Raw genomic sequence first — 24,179 nt, forward strand, 5'->3', positions numbered from 1 at the left:
AAAACCCGGTTTTATTATCGGCACTGGATGTATTTTGACAATGTTCATCCAAGTGCCATCTTAGGCTGGTTTTTGGACGTTTTTCTCTTTCAGTTATGAGCCCCATTGTCAATAGGAGTGGAGGAGAGAGGAAAAAAAGTTGGACTCATGGAGTGACAGAGAGAGATGTTGGTTGAGGAAGGGAATGAGGTCCGGAGGAGAGGAAGCGTGCAGGAGGCAGAAAGAAAGAAATATTGGATGCATAGTCAGAAGGAAGTGCAACCAGAGACTCATGAAATCATCAGGCAACAAAGATAGGAAAAATGATTTTATTTTCAATTTAGTGATCAAAATGTGTCAGTTATGAGAATTTATATCTGCTTTCTATATTTTGCACTATATTTGTCTATTTTTCTATAGTTGTTATTTAGGTGACATTATATATTTTAAAGTCATCTGCCTTGACCTCTGGGGGGGAAAAAACCTGAATATAAATGATAATTAACATTTTCTCTGCATAAAGTGTGGTTTTTTTTTAAATTTTGTGGTTACCATTATATATTAATAAGATTATATTGTGTGTATATGAAAAATGGATGGAAAAAATTGCATTACAATTAGTACTATTATTATGGGAGTGGAGTCAGGGGTGGAGCTTGGGAGGGTCTGGTGCAGAGCTTGGGTGGGGGTACTTGGTTAGTATTTGTTAGGCTTAGGGGGTAGTTGGCTTGAAGAAGTTGAGAAACACTGGCCTAAGCAACAAAAATATGGGGCAGGAGCATAGAAAGATCACTCCTGCCCCAGTTCACTGCTGGACCACCAGGGATTTTAAAGGCACGCTTTTTACTAATTGGGGAGGCAGGTGGAAGATGAGAGTTGTTAGAGTCGTCCAGGACAGGAAGTGGGAGGGATCCCTCCTGTCTCGGCTTACTGCTGGCCCACCAGGTCTTACAGCGGGCCCAATGAAGGCCTGCAACAGGTCTTGCGGGGGAGGGGGGGAGTGCTGACCCAAATATAAACTGAGACCAATTATCAGTGCCGATTAAGCCAATTAATCAATTAAAGTTAGGCACACTGATATAGGTACTGATATAGGCACACTGATATAGGCACGACTACTTCGAAAAATGCATTAACGACTACTTTGAAAAATTGCGAGACATGGAATCGAGGATGAAATACTCACGTGATTAAAAACTGGATGGCGGATAGGAAACAGAGAGTGGGTGTAAATGAAAAATACTCGGACTGGAAAAGTGTCACGAGTGGAGTGCCGCAGGGTTCGGTGCTTGGACCCGTGCTCTTCAACATATATATAAACAACCTGGAAATTGGTACAATGAGCGAGGTGATTAAATTTGCAGACGATACCAAGTTATTCAGAGTAGTGAGGATGCAGAAGGATTGCGAAGACCTGCAATGTGACTTAAACACGCTCGAGAAATGGGTCTTGACATGACAAATGAGGTTTAACGTGGTTAAGTGTTAGGTGTTGCATGTCGGTAAGAAAAATCTTATACATGAATGCAGGATGTCCGGTGCAGTACTTGGAGAGACCCCCCCCTCCCCCAGGAAAGAGACTTAGGAGTACTAGTTGACAAGTCAATGAAGCCACCTGCGCAATGCGCGGTGGTGGTGAAAAGGGTGAACAGAATGCTAGGAATGATTAAGATGGGGATCACAAACAGATCGGAGAAGATTATCATGCCGCTGTACTAGGCATGGTATGCCCCTACCTGGAGTACTGCATCCATCACTGGTCGCCATACATGAAGAAGGACACGGTACTACTTGAGAGGGTCCAGAGAAGAGCAATTAAAATGGTTAAGGGATTGGAGGAGTTGCCGTACAGTAAGAGATTAGAGAAACTGGGCCTCTTATCCCTCGAAAAGTGGAGACTGAGAGGGGACATAATCGAAACATTCAAGATAATGAAGGGAATAGACTTAGTAGATAAAGACAGGTTGTTTACCCTTTCCAAGGTAGAGAGAATGAGAGGGCAGTCTCTAAAGTTAAAAGGGGATAGATTACATACAAACGTAAGAAAGTTCTTCTTCACCCAGAGAGTGGTAGAAAACTGGAATGCTCTTCTGGAGGCTGTTATAGGGGAAAACATCCTCCAGGAATTCAAGACAAAGTTAGACAAGTTCCTGCTAGACCAGAACGTACGCAGCTGGGTACAATGGACCACTGGTCTGACCCAGCAGCGGCAATTCTTATGTTCAGACTTTAAAGAATTTGGGCTTCTGTGTTAGATCCATGTTATCCAGTTATTACATGCTAATCAGAGCATACTAGCTGGATAATAATAATAATAACTTTATTTTTGTATAACGCAGTACCAGAATAGTTCAGAGCGGTTTACATGACAAGAGACTGTACATCTACAGCGAAGTTACAAATAAGTCAATCAATCAATATAGCTTAGCAGGTCGGGAGCAGGCAAGAAGGAGATAGCGAGGTTATAAACAAGTCAATCAGCGTAGCTTAGGAAGTCGGGTGCAGGTAGGTAGGAGGCAGGTAGACAGCCCATTCCCCATCCACACCATGCCCACTCTTGAAGAATTTTTTGAAAAAATCACACAAGAGACTTCCAATAGGGGTATGCAGCAGTGAAGATGTAGTTCTAACTGCTCCTGATGCCCCCCTGAAAAATCTGCAGTTGATCGCCAGCAAAACACATTTTACCATACTTGCTGTATTAGGGGTACCCCCTTACCAACTGCAGAGCCTTTCTGGTCACTTCAGACCTAGATGGCAGCGAAATCATCAAAAAAAGGGCAGGCCAAGCTGTCATTGGGGGAGCCCAAGATGGCGGAGGCCTCCCTGGCTTCTCCTTTGCCAAGTTCGGAGTAGGCGGCAGAGGTGAAGTCTGCCATGAAACTTGCCTTAGGTAGATAGCTACAACAAATTTTAGATAAGCTTGAAGTCATGGACCAATGTTTTCTGGCACTTACAACGGATATCAAAGCAGTACAGGAGAGAGTCAGCACGATGGAAGATGCGCTGTAGCTGTTATCTGAAGACTGCAAGCGCACCAACATGACACTGGATTTGGTTGACTTGGAAAATCATTCACATTGGAATAATCTTCATTTAATAGGCTTACCTGAATCCATTACTAACAAAGAACTCAAAGCTTTCCTGGAAAAATGGTTGGCGGCTTCCCTTGGCCTTTATGGAGTGGCTGGACCTTTGTACATCAAGCGGGCTCATAGGATTGGCCCACAATGGGATAATAGCAAGCGACCCCGAACTGTGATTTTGAAGTTGCTCAATTATAGCCATAAAGTGTAGATTCTGGAGGCTTTATGTGCAGGCAAATCATGTGAAAATCCTCTGCTTTCAGGACTATTCAACTACAGTGTCAGTGGCTCGCTGTGCTTTTACACCTATATGCACACAATTGATCAAGCACAATGTGCACGATTGAACTTAGATAAATATGAGGCCTTGGCCCCGGTGGGAAATCTGAGACAAGAATGGGGGACCACTTTCCCGCTTCGGTGGACAGACTGTTCATTTCGGTATTTGGGTGTCCGGCTTCCTCAAAACATTAGTGAATTATATACAGTACTATTAATGTTCAGCTTTTGATGGAGGAGACTAGACACCGTTTGGATCATTAACAGCATCTTCCATTATTTCTAATAGGCAGAATCAATCTTTATAAACTGGGGGGGGGATGTTGCCTGAAAGGGGGGGATAGTATGTGTAAGATAAAACTGGATGACAAGTTTTGTACTTTAATATTCTCTTTATTGTACAATTGTGCAGTCATCAATAAAAATTGTTGGAATTTAAAAAACCACACAATTGGTGTGCACACAAACAGGCAAATTACTGCAAAACACTTTAATGTGTTTTGTGGTAAGCCTTTTTTTTTGACGTTCTAACTGCACATTAGGGCTTAGCACCCTTTACTAAAAGTGCCCCTATGTTTGGGAAAAAAAATATTCTGAGGGGATATTTATTCAAAGCTATAAAGGAAAACAATATATTATTTAAAATTCAGGCTTTAATGTGTAGTTGTGTCTACTTAGCCTTGATTTGCATGTAAACAAAGGAAAGCTGAATCATTTTCCTAGCTGAAGATAGCAGTAAATGATTTGTTTTAAAGGCAGTTTATATTGTATTTAAAGCTTTTTTGATGTCTCCCTTGAGACTCTCTTTACCACCTACTGTGATAGGACTCTGTGATCACAGAAAAATGCCCCAAATCTTTTTCAAAAAGAAATGAATGGCTTTAAATGTACAGCCATGTTCCAACAATGCTAATGAAAATTTAGTTGACATTAACTTAACTTCAGTTGACATTAACATCAATTCAGTTGAAATTGGGTTCTACCTCTTTCACAGCAGTAAACTGATATTTAAAGAATTCTCTGAGGACACATCTTAACATTTGGAATTCAGAACTCATAATTATTTATCTGGGGAGAATTTTTCACTCACTACTCACTACAGGGAGGTAATTTTATATAGATCAAGCAGGAAGATTATGAACTAGAAAAAATGACAACTTAGGTAGTAATTTTAAAAAAGTTAGACACCATTGCAAATGCAAAATAAACAGGCTGCCCAAAAGTCAGGAGTCAGGAGCCTAGAAGTATTCTATACATGACTGAAAAAGAGGAATTTCAATGGACATCAAGAAATAGCTTTCAAATGTTAGTGTGATGAGCAGAGAATTCTCTATGGGGAATATTCTGTAAACAGCGCCTAAATTGGCCAGAGCCTAGAAAAATGGTGCCAGACGCGTGTCAATTACACTTAGACGCCATTCACAGAATTGTGGCTACCGGCGCCTAAAAAAAACAGATGCCGGCAATTTAGGCCAGGATTTTTGGAGAATCGGGCCTAGTGGCACCTAGTAATGTCTAAGGTCATCTCCACCCCTAAGCACGCCTACTTTGACCTTGAGCATCACTAGGCACCATGCTGAATGCGTAATTCCGGCACATACTTTGTTTTCAATTGGTTTTAAACGGTGTGATTTTGAGAATACATAGGTTCTGGAGGTGCAAAGTCCTCTGGGGGCTGATGGGATAAAGGGGGGCTTGTCTTAAAAAGCATTTTCTCTTTGAAAATTATTCCAGGATAAATACTACCCTACGCTTACATCCACTAACATGTGCAGATAATATTTTCTGAGGTTAAAAAAAAACCACATTCTTTTGAAAATTCAAAGATATGTGTTCCATCTCATTCACTTCGATCTGCAGAACAATTAGAGCTGCAAATTCCATCCGTAAAAGAGCTGAGATTAACAATGTCTAGGGATAGTATATTCCGTTGTATAGGGCCTTGGGAATGGAACAGTTTCCCTGAGTATATTCGTCGGCAACAGAATATACAGAATTTTAAAAGATTGCTTAAACGGCATCTTTTTTGCCAGATGAAATACAGGGTATGACACTGTGATATTAATAAGGAAGAGATGATGACAGTAAGGTGCTGGACGCATATTTTTATTTTATTATTTGTATTTTTGCTTTGTGTTGTTAATAGCATCTTGTATATGTATTGTTGATTTTGTATATAATTTTGTAACCTGCCCTACGTAAGTGCGGGATATAAATAAATAAACCAAATTGCAAATCCCTACCCCTACATCTGGGAACACCTCCTCAAAATGCAGGTAATCTAAATGGGTAATTACTCCCTGCATAAAAGTGTGTTTGGTGTAGGAAAATGTTCCCAGAGAGAATTTAAGCAGAGCATGGGCAGATTAATTTACGCTCATCTATATATATAAAATCGGAGGTATGTATGTGTGTATGTATGTGTGTATGTGCCGCGATCACTCAAAAACGGCTTGACCGATTTGAACGAAACTTGGTATGCAGATCCCTCACTACCTGGGATGATATGTTCTGGGGGTCTCGCAGCCCACCTGCACACGTGGGCAGAGCTACAAACATAAAATCAGATTTCACCCATTCATGTCAATGGAAAAAATGTACAAAGCTGCCATTCTCACAGTAATTCAAAAACGGCTTGACCGATTTGAACGAAACTTGGTATGCAGATCCCTCACTACCTGGGGTGATATGTTCTGGGGGGTCTCGCGGCCCACAACTCTATGTTGCTTGCTCAGGGCTGGGTTCACCCAAGAATTTATATGTTCTTGCTCCAGGAGGTGAAACTAAAAATGTTGTTTATAATCACGTTTTGTGTTAGTTGTATTGTATTCATTTTGTCAAATATTTCACATTATAATTTGAATATTGTACTTTTTATTAAGCTGTAAAAAAATAATTTCATTCACCACTATAAAGTATCTTTATTTGAATCATTTTACAGTGTTATTGCTATAATTGCATACCCGTGCAACGCCAGGGCATCAGCTAGTACTTTATAAAATGCATATGATAGTATGTTTTGTACATGTGCAGGCCTCAAGTTAGTTACCCAATTACCAGCACTGAATACCATTGGTCTCTGGATAACTCCTGCCTCCACTCAAACTCTGATTCAGGACCACCCTGGCACTATCTGGATAATGCTGCTGAAAATCAGGATAAGGTCCTGATCAGTGACCCTTATTAGGGTACCAGCACCTTCTGCCTGGATAAATGACACTGAATATCAGGTGGAATAAATTTACCCCAATGCATATACATTTACCCATACATAGGGTGGGCAGGTGTATAAAAAAGCAATTTCAAGGAGTAAGGAATCTGTTTCACCTGCAGAAATTACTTTAACATTACTCTCTGTTTCAATTACATTCACATTCTGTGATTCTACAGGAATATTGTCGTGGAGAGGCTTCGAAGGGTGATTTTCATTGTTGTACTATCAAAATTTTGCAGGATGTTCCTGTGAACTTGAGTCCCCTGGATCTGACCTTTATGGGGTTCAGCTTCAAATCTTTTCATCATTTAGCGGAGCCCCATCTGGAAGCAGGGAAAGAGGGTTACATTTTGAATATTTGTTTCTCTTATCCTGCAGGAGAAAGACTGTTCGCTTACCCACAAGACTGTGCCCAGCATCTGCTGAATGGAGACAATCTCGGTGGAATATATGCCATCTATATTAATGGAGACATCAACCAGAAGGTGCACGTGTATTGTGACATGACAACGGATGGGGGTGGCTGGATTGTAAGTGATGGATTGTTAGCACCCATAGGAAAAGGAATAATTGGAGAAATACTGTACAGAGAATCCTTCATATTTAACCATTGTGGTTTAGTTAGTGGGGACACACAGAGTGACATGCATATGGGAGGGACAAGGATGAGAGAACAAGAACAGACAAGCTATACAATGAAAAACATGAGGCCTAATATTACAAAGCATTGGATCTAATAATAAGGAAACATAAAGATTAATGTTGAAAGGGAAGTGAAATGCTACCAGCAAAGACATGATTAAGGAAGGAAGAGATTAAATTTAGAACTCAAGCTGAGGGAAATAACTTAGTGAAAAAATAGACTTTACGAAGACTTTTGATTTCTTATAGGAAGGATAACATTTAATAATAAGTTTCAGAACCATTTCTATGCATAAAACAGTGGTGTGTGCAACTGGCTTGCTATAAAATTGCACAAAATATAGGTGGGGAAATGCACCTTTTCACACATTCTTATATTTGCAGTAAGCAGTGGCAGTCTTGGGGGTGGAGGTGGGGAAAAGTTTGGACTCGCAAAAACGCCTACAATGTAGTAACCCTCCTCAGGACTTTTTTTTTTTTTTTTTACTTGCATCCTAATTCAGTTGGAGATTTTAAAAAAATATCAGTTTAAGGCCTACAATATGAAAAAAAAAAACCTATTTCAACACCCAATTATTATTTGAAGGGTGATTTTGACACTCCCTTTAGGGCTGCACAGACAAAAAGTACATGCAAATATTTCAAAATGAAATTCCAGGTGCACTTTCACTTCAACTCCATTTTTATATGTACTTTAAGCAATAATCCCATCTAAAACTAATCTTATTCTTTGCTGATTATTTATAGAAGATCCTCAGAATTTAACTAATTTTTAAAGATTTTCTCCCCATTTGTCCAGAATGAAAGCCCAGTAGGAATGTGCATTCATTAGCATGCCTTAAGAAATTTAGGGGTCAATTTTCAAAGCAATTTAACCAGCCTGAAACAGCTTCTAGCCCATTAAATCACCTGTCTACCCGCTACTTTTCAGAGACATTTAACTGGCTAGTGCTGCCGATAATAACTGATAGCACCAAACTGAAAACTAGTTATTGGGGGGCATTCCAGGGTCTGAGTCGACATTTGACCAGTTAAGTGTTGATATTCAGCCAGGTTAACTACAGATATAGGTCAGCATAAAAGTCAGTTGGTTAAGTGCTGGATATTGCACATAACTGGCTCCGTATATCTGGAGCCAGTTAACACATTTCCAGTTAAGTGTAATATAACTGGCTATGCGTTAACTGGCTCCAGAAATACGGAAATTCAATATTAATGCCCAGACATGGTTGGCATTGAATATCCAGGTTTAACACGCCGGCAATCAGCAAAGCACTGATTACTGCTGGCTGAATGTCAGACCCTTAGGTGTTTTAATTGGTTTATAATTGGCGCAGTCAATTATTATGGGCTAGATTCACTAACCTGCCCAATCGTGACCGATCCGTGTCTGATCCAGGCAGGTCCGATGGATTCAAAACCCAAAAATATTCTAATGAGGGCGATCGGAGGAACGTCTCCATCCGCCGACACAGATTGCTAGTGTGCGACCCTGACGCATGCGCAGACCAGCTGCTTTCCATGTAGATGGTCTGCGCATGCGTTGGTGCTCATTTTTTCTGATATTTTGGGGGGAGGGGGTTATTGTGGGGCCCTGACTCTCCTGCTATTCTTCAACTAAAGTTGTCTTGAAGGGTGATCCCCGGCGACTCACTGGCCCTGACTCTCCTGCTTTCTGCCGCCTTCCCTGCAGTGCGAGCCCACAAGTTTAAAGCTCCTGCCCCGAAAGACCACTTGACTACAAGGTGAGGACCGGGAGGTGAGGGTAATTCTGGTTTTAGGAAATCGCGAATAATCGAAATCACAAGTCCTAAAATCACGAATCGGGAGGGGAAAGTGAAGTTCCACAGTACTGCTAATCCAGGGGGCCAATAGAGTGATCTAAGAGGATTTTCCTTAATCTGAAGTAATTTTTATAACCAGGCACCTAAACGGATATGACCAGAATAAATAGCTAAAGTGGCATTTTTATGAAGGGAAAGTACATGTACACATATACTGCAATAATATATATATAATACTTGTACCTGCGTATAATAAATGTAAACCGCTGTGGCTGCACCACAGAAATCTCATTGCCCTCAACCTTTACCCCTTCATAGAATTGCTGCTCATGCACGTTCCCTGTTTAAAGTACAGCTCCCCCTCCTAATTTTGTGGTTTCCCCAATCGCAAATTCGGTTATTCGCGCTTTTTTTGAACCTTGATTTTTAATTCAGAAACACTGCCCCGGACATCCCCCAGACCTTACCAGGTGGTCTAGGGCGGCGTGGGATAGGAGCAATCTTCCTACGCTCCTGCCCTGTGCAGAGCTGTGCTGTGTTCCCATGGTCTCATGAGACTACAATGGAAGTGCACAGCACGGCTCTGCATGGAGCAGGAGCGTAGGAAGATCGCTTCTGCCCCCGTCGCTGCTAGACCACCAGGTAAGGTCAGGGAGGCAGGAGGGAGGCTGGGGGAGAGGAGGTCAGAGCCAGCCCAAAAAAATTATTTGAGATTTTCCCTATTCGCGGGCTGGCTCTGTCCATAACCCCTGCTGTAGTGCTTAGTATTCAAATATTTAGTGCAATTTATTGAATTCCCTCCAAAAAAGTCAAGCGACTGATTCTATAAACTGCACCCAAAGTTGCCTAACTTGTAGATCCCGCTCCATGAGTCAATCAACCACTAGGCATCTTTTATAGCAGTGTCTCTCAAACTGTGTGCCAGGACACAGTGGTGTGCCCCGAAGAGATAGCAGAATTTTAAAAATTTTCTTTCATAAGTAGACACTAGAACTGATGACATGTATGTCATGTATGCAAGAGTCTGTCCATGTTATGAGCGTCTGTGTGCATAATGATACAACCGCCCAGGCAAGCATCATTCTTTGACATGATTGGTCCTTGAAAACTAATGGCAAGTAATTTTTTTTTTTTTTAATGCAGTAATTATCCTAACTTGAACAACAAAGCAATCAAGGCTTTGTTACTGTTAGTATCTTATTATCTTTGCAAATTTGGATTTTCAGCTCTGACAGAAATTAAATCGAAAAAAAGAGAATGACTGCAGATAATGGATGATGAAATATGTGTTTGCTTGTCAACTATTGAGCTAGGTTTTGAGTTAATTTGCACTCAAAAACAAGCACATCCATCACATTGATTAGCAATTCTATTCTGTCTGCTTTATTTTCACTGTTGTTACAATTAACCATCCATAGCTTAAAGAAATAATTTTGTTTAATTTCTGATTTTTTGGCCTTCCCGAAAAGTTTGAAAGCTTTTTTTTTTTCCGATTGGTCTTTTCAAACCTAGACAATGTATAACTTTAGCAGTTATTTGCCCTTATTTGTTTTAAGGAACAGGTTTCAGGCTGTAAGTTTTATACCATATTGTATTGTGGTCTGTTGAGTTTTGTTTTAATTATGGGCTACTTTTATCAAGCCGCGCTAGCGGGGTTAGCGCATTGGACATTTCATCACGTGCTAGCCCCCGCGGCAAGCAAAAAAACTAAAGCCTGGTCAATGGAGGTTTTAGTGACTAGTGCGGCAGGCGATTTGCTTGAAAAGCTGTCCGCGTCGGGGCTCCATGGATGACGTCACCCACATGTTTATGTTTATTTTATTAATTTGATGAATCGCCTATCCATAATTTACTAAGCGATTTACAATAAGATATATAAACATATTAAAAAAACATACAAATAATATTATATAAAAGGTAAAAAACAGACTCATAAACAGACGAAACAAAAACATTCAGAATGGTAAAAGGGGAAAAGTTACATAGTAAATATTTTGAAAAGAAGAAAAGGGAACATTCAAGGAAAAGACATAAGGAGGGATGACTTAGCTACACTATTTAAAAAATATTTGTTTTAGAGACTAAAAGCATCTTTAAAAAGGAAAGTTTTTAATTTATTTTTAAAAAGACTGAGTTCTTTTTCATCTCTTATATATTGTGGTAGAGAGTTCCAAGTTTGGCGGGCCACAATTGAAAACATGTCATGACATCTGGTGCCTACCACTTATAAAGAAGGGACTACCAGTAATCCTTGTGCTAAAGATCGAAGAGTGTGTGATAAATTATACGGGATAAGCATCCGATTTATAAATGATGGTTCACTTGTGGGAATATGCTGCCTGCTTGTCCTGGGATAAATGCGGGCTACAAGTGTTTTAAATAAATAAATAAACTTTAATTAAATAACTCTCAAATTTAATTGTTTGTTGGTTTTGCAATTTTATAATCCTATATAATAAAACGCTAGCCGCGCATGCGCACTCCTATCGGCGTGCATGCGCGAATCCCCAGCACCTACCTACACTTGCCGGAAGGACTGGACCCCAGCACTGGACATCTGCTCTCCTGTCTGCTCCTCTCACGAGCCGCACCAGCGTCGAAAAAGGCTTCCAATGCTGGCGGGGATCAAGAGGAGCCGCGGCGACACCTCAAGGGGTGGGAAGGAAGCGCCAATAAAAGATTTCAGCCGCTACTTTCTTCGCGGTCCCCACTCAATTGACGTCCATACAAATCAATAAGAAGCGGAAGATGGGCCCGTGTAGGTTGGGAACGCCTCATGTCTGCTTTACCTCCTCCCCCCAAACATCAGCAGGGTAGGCTGCATCCGTCAGACGGGTTGTGCTAATCAGAGGTTGTTGACAGGAGTCTCGGGTTAAGCCGGGCGCCAGCTGCACCCGGCCCGATTCGGATGGCAGCGCTGTATGCCTGCACCAAGTGTAACCAGCGCTTCTCGTTCGAAGGGGCAGCAGCTGTGCAAGGTGAAGCCCGGCAGATAGGGGCCACGCTCAGCCTCCCGGTCTCAGGGGTGACTTTCCCCTGGATCTCCCAACACAGGGCTCAGATGCACTGGGGGAAACCCGATTAGTTGCATCGTTAGTATCACTGAGGAGGCGGTCGCTTGCACGAGATCAGTACGAGATTTAGAAACTGAAGTCCCAGGCCCTTAAGGTGATTCAGCCCCAGGGCCAGAAGAAGACAGGGAGAGAAGTGTCTTGCCCCACTGGGGGGGGGGGGAGGGGAGAGGGGATTTTGGATTTAATGCTGGCGCCTATACTAGGAACTTTCCAGCTCATGTAGCAGAAACAAAATGAGATTTGGGAACCATGACTTCTGATTCCCAGCCTGTTTTTCCTAACTGGGGCACGAGGAAGCTAACAGATGCAGTGAGGAAAGAGTTAAAAGGGGGTTTGGAACAAGGTCACACTTACACACAAATAAGTAAATAAAAATCCAGTGAATTAGAGACATAAAGAAATAAAGACAGACAGACAGAAAGCGGCCAAGGAAAGAGAGAGAAAGAAAGAAAGACAGACACACACATCTATTCTAGCACCCGTTAATGTAACGGGCTTAAAGACTAGTTTTAATTATAATGTGCCATGAAAAGCATTTGTTTCATTTAGTGTGCCAGAGCGAAAGAAAAGTTTAAGAAAGACTGCTTTATAGAATCACACCTAGGGGTCCTTTTACATACCGGATTAGCGTGCGCTATAGCACACGCTAGCCGGAAATCTACCGCCTGCTCAAAAGGAGGCGGTAGCAGTTAGCGTGTGCGGCAATCTAGCGGGCGCTATTCCGCGCATTAAGGCCCTAGCACGGCTTTGTAAAAGAAGCTCCTAGTGGTGCCTAAGTGCACAAAGGCATCGCTAGGCATCCTAGAGGTAGGTGCTGATATATTAGGCCAGATTTTATCTGGCCTAATTTCCCAGCCCCTACCTCAAACGCCTAATGACGCCTAAGTCAACCACGCCTATTCTCTGCCCCTAACCACTCCTACTTTTTATTAGGCATCAAAGGACGCCGCGACTTAGGTGTCGTTAGATGCCGCATGGATATTCACATACGATCTAAATTGCTAATTAAAATTATATGATTTTTGAATTGGTTTTTAATTGTGTAATTGATTATCACGCCATTTAAATCAATTAAAAATAATTTAGTTCTGCGTCACTTGGAATCTGTGATTAGGGTGTTTAGTAACGCCTAACCTACATGCCATTTATAAAATCTGCCCCTTAGGCTCCTAAAGGTCTTTATAAAATACTAGTGTAAGTTGTAGAAATTATGGGGTCCTTTTACTAAGACGCACTACCCGTTTTACCATGTGCTAAACGCTAATGCATCCATAGACTATAAAAGGCTAGCGCACCTAGGTAAAAGAACCCCTATGTCTACATTGCAAGCATGAACATTTCCATGTGTTCAAGACCAGGGGTAAATACTCTCACCTAGATTATTTAGGTATGCAAATAAATGAATGCAATTGTTAATCTATGCATGAAACTTCAGACTCTGTCCATGCTCCACACAAACTCATCTCCGCACTGTAAAAAGCCTACTACAAACTACACTCCATCATGTCAATGAGACCATTTTTTATGCTGGTTGAAATTTTAAATAGGACAAGTATGCACGCATGTGGCCACAAACGCATGAAAATTATTTTTATAAATTTACGCCCTTTAGAGGGTAATTCTACCTGAGGGTTGAATCATTAAGTCATGGCAACTATTTGTTTTCTCTCAAAAATGTGCCGGCACTGGAAATCTAATATATACATTGGAAAGTGTGTGACGTACTTCTTAATATTGCCACCAGATAAGAGATGAGTGTAGGCATCTCGGGTAGGGGAGAAGCCAAAAACATTATATTTGAAATCAAGGGGCACTAACTGATTTAGCACATGCTAAACGCTAAGTTACTCATTGTTTTCCTAAGGGTATCTTAGCGATTAGCGTGCGCTAATATTTAGCACATGCTAAATTTGGCAGTGCCCCTTGATGAATTTCCCTCTTAGCCACTTATGCTATTTACATGCCTTCCTGCTGCCTGAAACTAGGCAACTCGTTACTGAACTACCCCGTCTATCTAAGTACAAATAATGGATAAAACAATGGAACTAGATAAAGGGTTTTTCTTAATTTCCAGTGAAATCCTCTCACTTCCTCTTCTTACAGGTTTTCCAGAGACGGCAGAATGGCCTGACTGATTTCTTTCACAGATGGGATGTTTATAGCATTGGCTTCGGAAACCTTGAGGATGAATTCTGGCTTGGTAAGGCCTTCCAACATTTTGCTGCCAAAAGGCATTGGCAAACTTTCTATATGTCACACACTTTCTCTCGACAAGGCAATTATTGTCTATTATTTATTAATGCTGGGTTTTACTAAGCATCACTAGAGGTTTTTAGCGTGGCCCAGATTATATGAGCATTGGAGCATTTATCTCACCGGCCCACGCGAATGCCAATCCAAAATATGTAGAAACCAGCGCAATGACCTTTTGTTGTGCAGGGGTGAAATTGTGGAACTCACTTGTAGGGCAGATACGGAAATGTGTGGATAGAGGTACATTTAGGAAACTACTCAAAACGCAACTGTTTGTAAATGTTTTTTTATAGAGTTTGATTTCTTCTGATTGAAGATTTTCTGTGGATTTAATCATTCTTGTCTATTTGTCTTTTAATTTGTTTTAAATTTATGTACCGTATTTGCCGGCGTATAAGACGACTTTTTAGTACCTTAAAATCCTCCCCAAAGTCGGGGGTCGTCTTATACGCCGGGTACAGTTTACATGCCCTTACTTGCGGGGCTGGATGTACTCAGTCGCGCGGCTCTTCTTCTCCCTACCTTCTCTGCTTGCAGCACAGAGCCGAACGGAAGTCTTCCCGACGTCAGCGCTGACGTCGGAGGGGAGGGAGGGCTTAAACAAAGCTTAAACAAAGCCCTCCCTCCCTCCGTCGTCAGCGCTGACGTCGGGAAGACTTCCGTTCGGCTCTGCTGCAGACAGGGCAGATAAGGAGAAGGAGAGTAGCCTCGCGGTACCAAGAGAGAGCACAGCCGGCCAGGTCCCCTTACTTTTGTGGCACTTCCCCGACCGACCGATAACAGCCCGGGTCCGACAATCCTCCCTGCCCTGTAGCCGCGAATCTAAATTACCTTCTTACAGCAGCTGTAAGAAGGTAATTTAGATTCGCGGTTAAGGGCAGGGAAGTTTGTCGGACCCGGGCTGTTGTCGGTCGGTCGGGGAAGTGCCACAAAAGTAAGGGGACCTGGCTGGCTGTGCTGCACCCGGGGCGGTAGAGAAGGAGGGGGGGGAGAAGGACGCTGAAATGCCATGGTGAAGACAGGAGGGAGGGAGGGAGGGAGGGGGGGGAAGGACTCTGAAAGCACTTGAAGACAGAGGAGGGAGAAGAACGCTGAAAGCACATGGGGGAATACAAAGGGGTGGAGAAGGAAGAAGGGGTCGTCTTATACGGCGAGTATAACACAAAACTCTATTTTTTAACTAAAAGTTGGGGGGTCGTCTTATACGCCCAGTCGTCCTATACGCCGGCAAATACGGTATATAATTTTCTGTAAACCATCTAGGATTAGACGGTATAGAAATTTTTAAAATAAATAAATATTAAAACCAAAATAAAAACCTCTAGTGAAGTTTAGTAAAAGGAGCCCTAAATGAATGTTGGACTTCAAAGATAAATGGATCAATGTAATCATTTATAGATTTTTTTAATTATAAAAAGTGTTATATTGCTCATAAGAATCAGACTAGAATACTGTTCCTCTTCAAGTGAAATGGCGCATAAAAAGAAAGGTATTTACAGTCCCAGGCCCAACAGCATCATACCACTTGTCCTAACCAAATATTTCTGTGAATAACAAGCACTGGCTTTTACAAAGCTGCAGTCGAAGTTTCTACTGCAGGCTGGCGAGGTTAATGCTCCGATACTCATAAGAAGCTTCTTTGTGAAGTACAGTGAGAGATTTTCAAATTGACACCCACCCTGAGAGGAGGAGGGAGATGGAAAGAAGAAAAAGCATGGGAGTTCTGAAGGATCCCTGTAAGTCCTGACATTATTAAACCAGGTGAAGAGGGATAAGGAAAAACCATAAGCTCACAGAAACTGTTCTCTCTACAAAAACCTTTCTCTCCCCCTGCAACTGGTATCTTATCTCTGCAGCTGATGGAAACAGTAGATTAGCTGTGAAAAGATATTTCACATCATTGACTAAAGAGCATGCAAAGATGGGGAAATGCGCTGTTTTTAAGTTCAATTAGCTACTGTATCAGTAAAACTAGAGAAAAAGCAACAGGTCCTGAGGCTGTGGGTTTGTTGTGGTGCACCAAGGCCCACCCAGCCAGATACCATGAAGAGATAAACAGACCATGGTCAGAAGACAAAATTCTCAGAATTCACAAGAAATATCATCTAATAGCAAGTGTCGGAGATATTTGCAGTTGGGAGGGGGTCTTGTGCTCGGAAATACTAATATGGTTCGGAAACAGACATTTCGGGGAAAAGGTTAGGTCTTACGGGAAACAGAGTGAACATATAACATGACGCAGGTGAAACCAGCCAATAAATGAATGTAGTTAGGCAGTAATACATAGGAAAATAGCCAATAAGGAGGTATCATGTGATTTAGGCTAACGTGGTGTTGGCCACTAAGAAATGTATAAAAACCAGGCCTTTAGAAGGGAGAGGGCAGAACAGACTTCAGAGGATCTACAGGCCTGGAGATCACATTCTGTTATGCTATATGCTGAATGATTTATTCCTGTAAACTGTTACTGATTGACTAAATAAATATATACTTATTGAAACCAGTATATAGCATGCGAGATCTCATTACCGAGGTAGGCCTGGACAGCTGCCTACATCAACCCCCACACCTTTTACAAAACCGTAGCATCATTTTTAGTGCCAGCTGCAGTGGTAACAGCTCTTACACTCATAGAATTCCTATGAACATTGGAGATGTTACTGCCGCAGCCGACGCTAAAACCGTGCTGCGGTTTTGTAAAAGGAGGGGTGAATTTGTGACTCCTGAGGCAGGCGGGTGTCTGCCAAAACATGGCTCAGTGTCAAGTCCTGATATGAGTAAACTTTACATTGAAAAAGTCTTGATTTTATTAAACTACATTGGCTGGACGACATTGTGTCAGACTCTTACCCCTTTACTTCTTTATTCTATAAACCACATCTAACTTTAAGCGTAGCTTATAAAATAGCGGGTTTTTCTCAGCGCTGATTTTTTTTTGTGGTTTATAAATAGAATTTAGCCCTGTATCTAAGAATGGATATTAGTATTGAGAACTGCTTCCCTGGACATCTAGGTGTCAAAAAAGTGCTCTGATTAAGCGCTGCTCCAATGGGGGATTAATGGAGGTCACCTCATTAATCTCCCAGTGATTTCTGTCCCCCTGCTCCCAAAAGCAAAACCATTGGGACACCAGTCTCTGTGACAGCTTTGGGAAATGTGAATGTTCAGGGTGTTAAAATGGCTGTCATAAATGTTTGTGAACAGAAAAAGATAAAAATGATCTTTTCTGAGCTTCTCACTTTTCTTAATAGCATTTGAATACTCTGTGTCTCCTCCTTGGCTATTACCCTTAAATTGGGTTGTTAATTCAGTCTAGCTTTTGCTTTTTCTGCCCTCCAGGGTTGGACAATATACACAAGATCACATCACAAGGTCGCTATGAACTGCGCATAGACATGAGGGATGGCTCAGAAGATGTCTATGCTTACTATGACAAATTCTCTATCGGAGACGCCAGAGGCTCATACAGACTGAGGATTGGAAACTTCAATGGCACCTCTGGTATAAATATGGAACGAACCAAAACCCAACAGAAGTACTATTCTCTCCTTTGCTGAGTATTCTCATTAAAATGAAAGCAGTTAGGCCCGGATTCTCTAAATGGCACCATTGTTGGGGGCCACCCAGGGCCGCCATCAGGGCAGTATTATCAGTCCTGAATTCAGGGGCCCGGAGCTGACAGGGGGCCCAGGCTCCCCCAGGGTCCTAGGCCACAGTTCTTCAACCGCCGGTCCGCAGACCGGTGCCGGTCCCAGTGGCGTACTTAAGGGGGAGTGGAGGGGCGGTCTGCCCCAGGTGCACAGGAGAGAGCTCGACGGAGTTAAATACATCTCGAGCCGCGAGGCTCGTCTTCTGTTCCTACCTGCCCTACCGCTCACATATAGCCGATCGGAAGTGTTCCCCGATGTCAGCGCTGATGTTGGAGGGAGGGCTTAAGCAAAGCCTGCCCTCCAACGTCAGCGCTGACGTCAGAGAATACTTCCGGTCATATATTTGTGCACAGCAGGGCAGGCAGGAAATAGGAGACAAGCCTCTTGGCTCGAGCTCCGTTTTGCTGAGAAAGTTGCAAAGATGGGCTGGAAGGCAAACGCGGAACACAAAAGGGGGGAGGGAGTGCGTTTTGGACACAAGGCATGAACTTGGGAGAGAGGAAGGGAGGGAAAGAGATGCTGAGGTGGGGGAGGGAATGGGTTTTTGGACACAGAAGGCATGGACTTGGGAGAGAGGAAGGGATGGAAAGAGATGCTGAGGTGGGGAAGGGAATGTGTTTTTGGACACAGAAGGCATGGACTTGGGAGAGAGAAAGGGAGGGAAAGAGATGCTGAGGTGGGGGAGGGAATGAGTTTTTGGACACAGAAGGCATGGACTTGGGAGAGAGGAAGGGAGGGAAAGAGATGCTGAGGTGGGGGAGGGAATGGGTTTTTTGACACAGAAGGCATGGACTTGGGAGAGAGGAAGGGAGGGAAAGAGATGCTGAGGTGGGGGATGGAATGGGTTTTTGGACACAGAAGGCATGGACTTGGGAGAGAGGAAGGGAGGGAAAGAAATGCTGAGGTGGGGGAGGGAATGGGTTTTTGGACACAGAAGGCATGGACTTGGGAGAGAGGAAGGGAGGGAAAGAGATGCTGAGGTTGGGGAGGGAATGGGTTTTTGGACACAGAAGGCATGGACTTGGGAGAGAGGAAGGGAGGGAAAGAGATGCTGAGATGGGGGAGGGAATGGGTTTTTGGACACAGAAGGCATGGACTTCGGAGAGAGGAAGGGAGGGAAAGAGATGGTGAGGTGGGGGAGGGAATGGGTTTTTGGACACAGAAGGCATGGACTTGGGAGAGAGGAAGGGAGGGAAAGAGATGCTGAGGTGGGGGAGGGAATGGGTTTTTGGACACAGAAGGCATGGACTTGGGAGAAAGGAAGGGAGGGAAAGAGATGGTTGTGTACACGGGGAATAGAAGAAAGAATTTTTGGACATAGGGAGGGAGTGAGGTACAGATAGTGGCATACCAAGGTGTGGAGGGGGGGGGCCATCCGCCCCGCCCCGCCCCAGGTTTACGTCCCAAGGCGGTGCACAGCTGGCCACACTCCAGTGTTCTCCCTAGGCGGGCAAACTGTGGCTCTTTAGCCATTTGAGTGCCATCGCCGCCATCGGGAACAGGCCGGCGCCAAGTTCTCCCTGCTTTTCCCTGTGGGGCTGACCAACTCTCGCCACTCGCGTCAATTCTGACATCGGAGAGGTCGTTCTGGGTCAGCCAATCGCTGCCTGGCTGGCCTAGAACGTCCTCTCCGATGTTAGAATTGACGTCGGGTGGCGAGAGTTGGTCGGTCCCGCAGGGAAGAAAAGCAGGGTGAACTTGGCGCCAGCCTGTTCCCGATGGCGGCAGTGGCAGCCTATTCCCAAGTGGCGGTGGCAGCATTTTCCCAATGGTGGTGGCATAGGGGAGGGCAGGGAGAAAGAAAGAAAGGGGGGGACAGGAAGCCAGAAAGAAAGAAAGGGGGCAGGGTGAAACAAAGAAAAATGGGGCATGGAGAGAGAGAGAAAGACAGACATACCGAACGAAAGAGGGTGTGGAGAGAGAAAGAAAGAAGGGGGCAGGGTGAGAGAGAGAGAGAAAAATAGACATACAGAAAGAAAGGGGGTATGGAGAGAGAGAAAAAGAAAGAAGGGGCAGGGTGAAACAAAGAAAAAGTTTGGGGAGGGAATGAGGTCTGGAGGAGAGGAAGCATACAGGAGGCTGAAAGAAGGGAAGAAATATTGGATGCACAGTCAGAAGAATAAAGTGCAACCAGAGACTGATGAAATTACCAAAGGTAGGAAAAATGATTTTATTTTCAATTTAGTGATCAAAATGTGTCTGCTTTGAGAATTTATATATGCTGTCTATATTTTGCACTATGGCCCCCTTTTACTAAACCGCAATAGCGTTTTTTAGCGCAGGGAGCCTATGAGTGTTGAGAGCAGCGTGGGGCATTCAGCGCAACTCCCTGTGCTAAAAACCGCTATCGCGTTTTAGTAAAAAGGAAGGAGGAATATTTGTCTATTTTTGTATAGTTGTTTCTGAGGTGACATTGCATAAAGTCATCTGCCTTGACCTCTTTGAAAACCCGCGGAATATAAATGATAATTAACATTTTCTCTGCGTACAGCGTGCTTTGTGTTTTTAAAATTTTATTGTTGGTAGATCATTTTGACTTGGCCACAAAGGTAAGGGGGAGGGAGGGAGGGGAGCTGTTGCTGAAAGACATCTAGTAATCCTTGCAGGCTTGACTGTGCAGGGAATTATTTTTGTAAAATCATGTTTTGTTATGTGACTGGCATTATTTAGACTTTAATTTCTATGAATGAATAGAATGAAAATGATATAAATTACTTGCTTGCTTTTATGTGCGTGCGCTGAAGGAAAGTGGAGAGAGTGTGGGCTGAGGACGCTGAAGGGAAATGGGGAAGAGAGAGTGGGGAGAAGACGCTGATTTATAAATTGACAATTGTACAGAATATTGTTTCTTTTTTATATTCATCCATAGCTGCATGTTAACGATGTGCTCATATGCACTTATTTATCATCATAACATATACATCATCATTAACATGCAGCTGTGGATGTGTAAGGACAGGCTGAGGAGGATGGATGGGAAGGAAGGAAGGAAGGTGCACATATCAACATATCGTACATTTTTAACATGCATGATGTAGCTATAGGCAAGCTGAGGAGGATGGGATCATACAGATGTGTATGTTCAGATATGTGCTCAGATGTGTAGTTTTTTCTGATATATTTATTAAGCTTACAGTATTTATAAAAACACATTTAATATTTGTTACAAAAAATATTGTGCAATTGTGATCTACTTCTGGCCTACAAAGGTCAAAAGAAATCCTTAACTGAGATTTTACATTCAAAAGTGAATTATAGCTACTAGCACTACTATTTATTAGTTATTTATTATGCAGATGTTTGTTAGTTTGTTATTAGTTCAGTATTAGACATATGTTAGTTTAGAATAGATAGGTATAGATTAGTTTAGTTTAGGTTAGGTTAGGGCCCTGCTGAAAGAGTCTACCTTGACGTGGTTGCAGGCTTACAAATCTTTTGGTCAAAGAGTGCGGCGACAGAGAAAAGTATGTGTGTATTCGGCCCATGGAAGAAGGGGGGGGGGGGTCGGGAGGGGGAAAGGGTGCGTGGGAGGCCCAATAAGATTGCTCAGTAAGGGGCCCAGAAATTTCTGATGGCGGCCCTGGGGCCACCTCATAAGTGGCTGATCGTGTGTCAATCATGTGATGGCACTATTTAGAGAATCTCGCCTCCAGCAAAGGTAAGCATCAGAAATGTAGGCCAGGGTTTCAAGGCCTACAGTTCTGGTGCCTACCTTTGATACGAATTGGGCCTATGCAGGCATAAACCAGCATCTAATGCCACTTCCAGCATTAGCCAGACCTACAGTGGCATTAGGTGCCAGTAAGCACCTCTGGAGGCACGATTCCAGTGCCTGGAAATGTCTTTTAAAAGAACTCTTAAATGGTGTTTCCATCAAGTTAGGCGCCGGTAAGGAGCCTGCCAATGCCTAAGTTAAGGCGTCATTTATAGAATATGGGCCTTACTTCTTTAAGCCTCTTTGTTCTACACAATCCCAACCCTCTCCTGGCTCTCCAGTATATTCAGATGAATCTTATACATATTCGCTGGGATTTGGATTTAGTCAATTACTGTGCCAATTGACTCAATTAAAACAATTAAGTTAGAGGGCATTAGGGTGTTCAACACCACCTAACTTACAGCACCATTATTAAAATCTGGCCCAGAATGTTTGTAATGAATTCTCTTATCTTCCAGGGGATTCCCTCTCCTACCACCAGGGACGTCCCTTCTCCACTAAGGATAGAGATAATGATGCTGCTGTTACCAACTGCGCCTTATCCTACCATGGTGCCTGGTGGTTCAAGAACTGCCATCGGACCAACCTCAATGGGAAATACGGTGAATCCAGGCATAGCCAGGTAAGAGCCAAAGAAAATGCAAACAAGATGTGACCCCTCCTATTCACCATCTTCTAAATCTAGGTAGTGTAGCCATCCTGTATCTCATTATTAAGCAATTCAAGTTAATTTCATTCTGTGCTCATGCAGGTCATATTTAGTAATTAAGCAGAACATAAATGAAATAAGTTGATACCTTTTTTATTGGACTAACTGCATTTTTTTTATATCAGAATATACTGTATAAGGAAGACTGCCACTGGAATGCTTTTATGTTTCACTTATATATTCTGATATTTATTAGCATTTGCTTATTTCTGATCTGAAGAAGGGTTGCCTTCGAAAGAGTGTGGCGCTGTGGTTAAAGCTACAGCCTCAGCACCCTGAGGTTGTGGGTTCAAACCCACGCTGCTCCTTGTGACCCTGGGCAAGTCACTTAATCCCCCCATTGCCCCAGGTACATTAGATAGATTGTGAGCCCACCGGACAGACAGGGAAAAATGCTTGAGTACCTGAATAAATGCATGTAAACCGTTCTGAGCTCCCCTGGGAGAACGGTATAGAAAAAATTGAATAAATAAAAATAAAATTTAAAAAATATGCATTAAAGCCAAGATTCTATAAATGGCGCTTAAATCTGCTGATACTTACAAAATAGGCACTAGCCTATTGGTGACGCTCAGCACTAGAGAATGACATGGGGATGGGGGCTTACAGGTACCCACAGTAAATTCATGGTAAAATAAATTGGGGGTGTTTTTACCACAGATGCAGGAGCAAAGCTTTTTACTGCTTTGCAGGACAGTAAAAACCCTTGCTCCTGCAATTAAAAAAAACCCACACGGTTACTACATGCCCAACTCTATCTCCCTTCCCACCTTGCCCTATTCATACCTTTTGGCTCTCAGCCCCCGCCGCCAATCCTCAGAGGCCTGCTCTTGGACTTTCTCTGTACCACAGTCTCTCCTTCTGATGTAACTTCCTGTTTTGCAAATATTATGTCACATCAGTCCTACTCTCACTGCTGTGTGCAATCAAACTGAATAATACATATATAATGTTAAAATATAGGAGGATTCTTTAAAAAGTTTCTGCCCTTTCTTATTTACATGGGAAATGGTTGGGGGGGAGGAAGTAGTAAAAGGGTGTGTCGTAGAATGTCATGTGACTAGTCAATCAGACAAAACAGGGTGATTATGTGGAAAAGTGATGCAATTTTATTTTGAGATATTTAATAAATAGTGTTTAAAAAAATAAAATTGCGGAAACTTTTTAAAGATCCCTGGTAATATAAAGTCTTATCTGTCCTATTGTGGTTAACTTCTGACATGATCCAATGAGCAGTCCTGTTTTGTGACCTTCTTCAGGGACCATATTGCATCTCAGAGTCCACTAAACACAATGCCAGAACACTCACTATCACATGAGTGTTATGGCAGGAATAAGACTGTTTCAGCTTTTTTCTTTTTAAGCACAAGAGACACTACATGTGAGAGAATTTATCTGCACACACATTTCTTTCATGGATATTCACAGAAAACATTATGCTATAAAATCAACACATGAGAGGAGTTAGATGATGTGAGGGAGTGCGCTAGATGTGGTGTATTTAGATTTTAGCAAAGCCTTTGACAGTGTTCCACAAAGACATCTAATAAATAAACTGAGTACCCTTAGGATGGGCCCCAAAGTGATAGGCTAGATCAAGAACTGGTTGAGTGGAAGATGACAGAGGGTAATGGTCAATGGAGATCGCTCTAAGGAAAGGGGTGTTACCAGTGGTGTGCCTCAAGGTTCTGTCTTGGACCTGTTCTTTTTAACATTTTTATAAGCAACATTGCTGAAAGGCTGTCAGGTAAGATTTGCCTCTTTGTGAATGATAACAAAATCTGCACTAGA

At 42.6% G+C, this 24,179-nt stretch overlaps 1 protein-coding gene across 1 annotated transcript in view; it reads left to right on the forward strand.

The window, feature by feature from the left end:
- TNR (tenascin R) overlaps positions 1–24,179 on the forward strand; it is a 211,631-nt gene that overhangs the window by 183,871 nt on the left and 3,581 nt on the right. The window contains exons 18-21 of the mRNA XM_033917218.1: positions 6,937–7,088; positions 14,162–14,258; positions 17,651–17,812; positions 22,138–22,301. Of these exons, the coding sequence (XP_033773109.1) occupies positions 6,937–7,088; positions 14,162–14,258; positions 17,651–17,812; positions 22,138–22,301 (575 nt within the window). The remainder of the gene's footprint in view (positions 1–6,936; positions 7,089–14,161; positions 14,259–17,650; positions 17,813–22,137; positions 22,302–24,179) is intronic.

Source organism: Geotrypetes seraphini, chromosome 12, assembly GCF_902459505.1.
Source record: "Geotrypetes seraphini chromosome 12, aGeoSer1.1, whole genome shotgun sequence".
Taxonomy (NCBI): domain Eukaryota; kingdom Metazoa; phylum Chordata; class Amphibia; order Gymnophiona; family Dermophiidae; genus Geotrypetes; species Geotrypetes seraphini.